Source organism: Macrobrachium nipponense, chromosome 19, assembly GCF_015104395.2.
Source record: "Macrobrachium nipponense isolate FS-2020 chromosome 19, ASM1510439v2, whole genome shotgun sequence".
Classification (NCBI taxonomy): Eukaryota; Metazoa; Arthropoda; class Malacostraca; order Decapoda; family Palaemonidae; genus Macrobrachium; species Macrobrachium nipponense.
The window spans coordinates 6,412,555-6,415,054 of NC_061088.1; the positions used below are offsets into that span (position 1 = coordinate 6,412,555).

Here is a 2,500-nt window from a genome sequence, read left to right on the forward strand (position 1 = left end):
CCGCATCAACGAAGTGCCATCCCTCGTCCTCTTCCACGTTGTCATGGCTCGGGAACACAACAGGGTGGCGAAGATCCTGAAGAGCCTTCGGCCCAACGCTTCTGACGAGGAGCTTTACCAGGAAGCCAGGAGGATTGTGGCGGCAGAGCTCCAGCACGTCACTTACAACGAGTTCATCCCCACACTCGTCCGTGAGTATGGAATTATTATTATAATTGTTCAGGAGATGGTGGCTATTGGCTTGAAATTCAAGCTTCCAAAGAATATTATGGTGTTTATTAGGAAGAAGTGAAAGGAGGTAAAGGGCAATACAAAAAGAATTCAACTTAATTATTAAAAAAAAAAACAATAAACATTATCAATATTATTCAGAAGATGAACTCTGTTTATATGGAACAAGCCCGCTGGGGGCTATTGGTTTGAAATTCAAGCTTCCAAAGAATATTATGGTGTTTATTAGGGAGAAGTGAAAGGAGGTACAGGGATATCTAAAAAGAATGCATCTTACTTATTAAAAAAAGGCAACAAACATTATTAATGTTATTCAGAAGATGAACCCTTTTCAAAGGGAATAAGCCCGTTGGGGACTATTGGCTTGAAATTCAAGCTTCCAAAGAATATTATGGTGTTTATTAGAGAGAAGTGAAAGGAGGTAAAGGGATATGCCAAAGTAAAGAATGCATCTTTCTTATTAAATTTTAAAAAAACGCAAAAAAAAAAAAAATAAATAAATAAATAAATAAAACAAATAATAAACAGATAAAAATGTATTAAAATATAAGGTGAATAGTACCAGTACTTCTGCACAAGTAAAAGAATATACTGGTATAATGACCTATTTTGCAGCCCTGGCCCTTCTGCAAAAGCACGACCTACTTCCCAAAACCGGCAGAAACCAAACGACTTCCTACGACCCCAATATGGACGTGTCGATTGCTAATTCATTCGCCACTGCTACTTACCGCTTTGGGCACTCGGAGATCCCGGTGAGAGAGAGAGAGAGAGAGAGAGAGAGAGAGAGAGAGAGAGAGAGAGAGAGAGAGAGGAGGTCTTTCTTTGCTTTCTTTACCTTCATTCTCAATTTTATCAGTTTTTGAAATATTATTTATATGCCAATGTAGGACTTACAATAATATGAGAGAGAGAGAGAGAGAGAGAGAGAGAGAGAGAGAGAGAGAGAGAGAGAGAGAGAGAGAGAGAGGAGATCTTTCTTTGCTTTCTTTACCTCCAATTTAAATTTGGTCAGAGGTTTTAAAATATTAATTCACTGAGAAAAAAAAAACTGTTATAATATTATCAAATTTTCGAATATGATTTGTATCTTTGAAAAAACAAATTCATTGAAAAGAACAAAAATATTAAAATATTATTAAATTTTCGAATATGATTAGCATCTTTGAAAAAACAAATTCAATGAGAAAAAAAAAAGATTATATTTCTACTCTGTTCGCAGGATAACATCACCATGGCATCGCCCCAGGCAACTGTTTCGAGTGAAGAGTTGTCCTCCATGTTCGATCCTTTCGCGTTATATCGCAACAACTCGGTCGAATTATTGGGCAGGGGGGCGTCCTCTCAGAAGGCTCTGAAATTCGACTCTTTCTTCACAAAAGAGGTCAGTCTGACGTGACCTGCAGTGTGGCGTTTTCTCCTATTGACTTTTAATAAGACTCAGTTTTTTTTTTTAGGAGTTTTAACTCGGCTACGGCTTCTTTTAATCATTCACGTACATTGTTATCTATTTCTCAATTTGTTATTTTCTGTTTTTCAGTAATTAATTTTAGTTCTTGAATTTCCTTTGCCCTTCTGTTACTGCTTTCAAATGAGCACTGTATTCCTTGGATAGCTTGAATTTCAAATACTTTGATCTCATATGTATAGGGTTCATCTCCTGAATAATAATAATAATAATAATAATAATAATAATAATAATAATAATAATAATAATAATAATAATAATAATAATAATAAATAAATAAATAAACATATCCTTCAACTTCTTCTCAATGCATTTCCCTTCCTTTTCTCCTCTTTCTTCTTCTTTTTCTTCTCTTCTTCTTCTTCTTCTTCTTCTTCTTCTTCTTCTTCTTCTTCTTCTTCTTCTTCTTCTCATTATTCTTCTTCTTTCTTCTTCTTCTTCTTCTTCTATTTCTTCTTCTTCTTCACGATGTATTTCGCTTCTTTTTCTCCTCTTCCTTTTTCTTCCTATTCTTCTTCTTACTCTTCTTCTTCTTCTCGATGCATTTCCCTTTTTCTTCTCCTCTTCTTTCTTCTTCTCTTCTTCTTCTTCTACTTAATGTATTTCCCTTCTTTTTCTCCTCCTCATTCTTCTTCTCATTCTACTTCTTCTCAATGCATTTCCCTTCTTTTTCTCCTAATACTTCTTTTTATTCTCCTTAACGCATTTCCTCTTCTTCTTCTTCTTTTTCTACTTCTTCTCAGTCTATTTCCTTTCTTCTTCTCCTATTGCTTCTTCTCATTCTTCTTCTCCTTCTACTTA

At 34.9% G+C, this 2,500-nt stretch overlaps 1 protein-coding gene across 1 annotated transcript in view; it reads left to right on the plus strand.

The window, feature by feature from the left end:
* LOC135212502 (chorion peroxidase-like) overlaps positions 1-2,500 on the plus strand; it is a 14,456-nt gene that overhangs the window by 9,306 nt on the left and 2,650 nt on the right. Inside the window, exons 4-6 of the mRNA XM_064245998.1 lie at positions 1-191; positions 847-986; positions 1,454-1,615. The exon at positions 1-191 is cut by the window's left edge and continues 7 nt beyond it. Of these exons, the coding sequence (XP_064102068.1) occupies positions 1-191; positions 847-986; positions 1,454-1,615 (493 nt within the window). The remainder of the gene's footprint in view (positions 192-846; positions 987-1,453; positions 1,616-2,500) is intronic.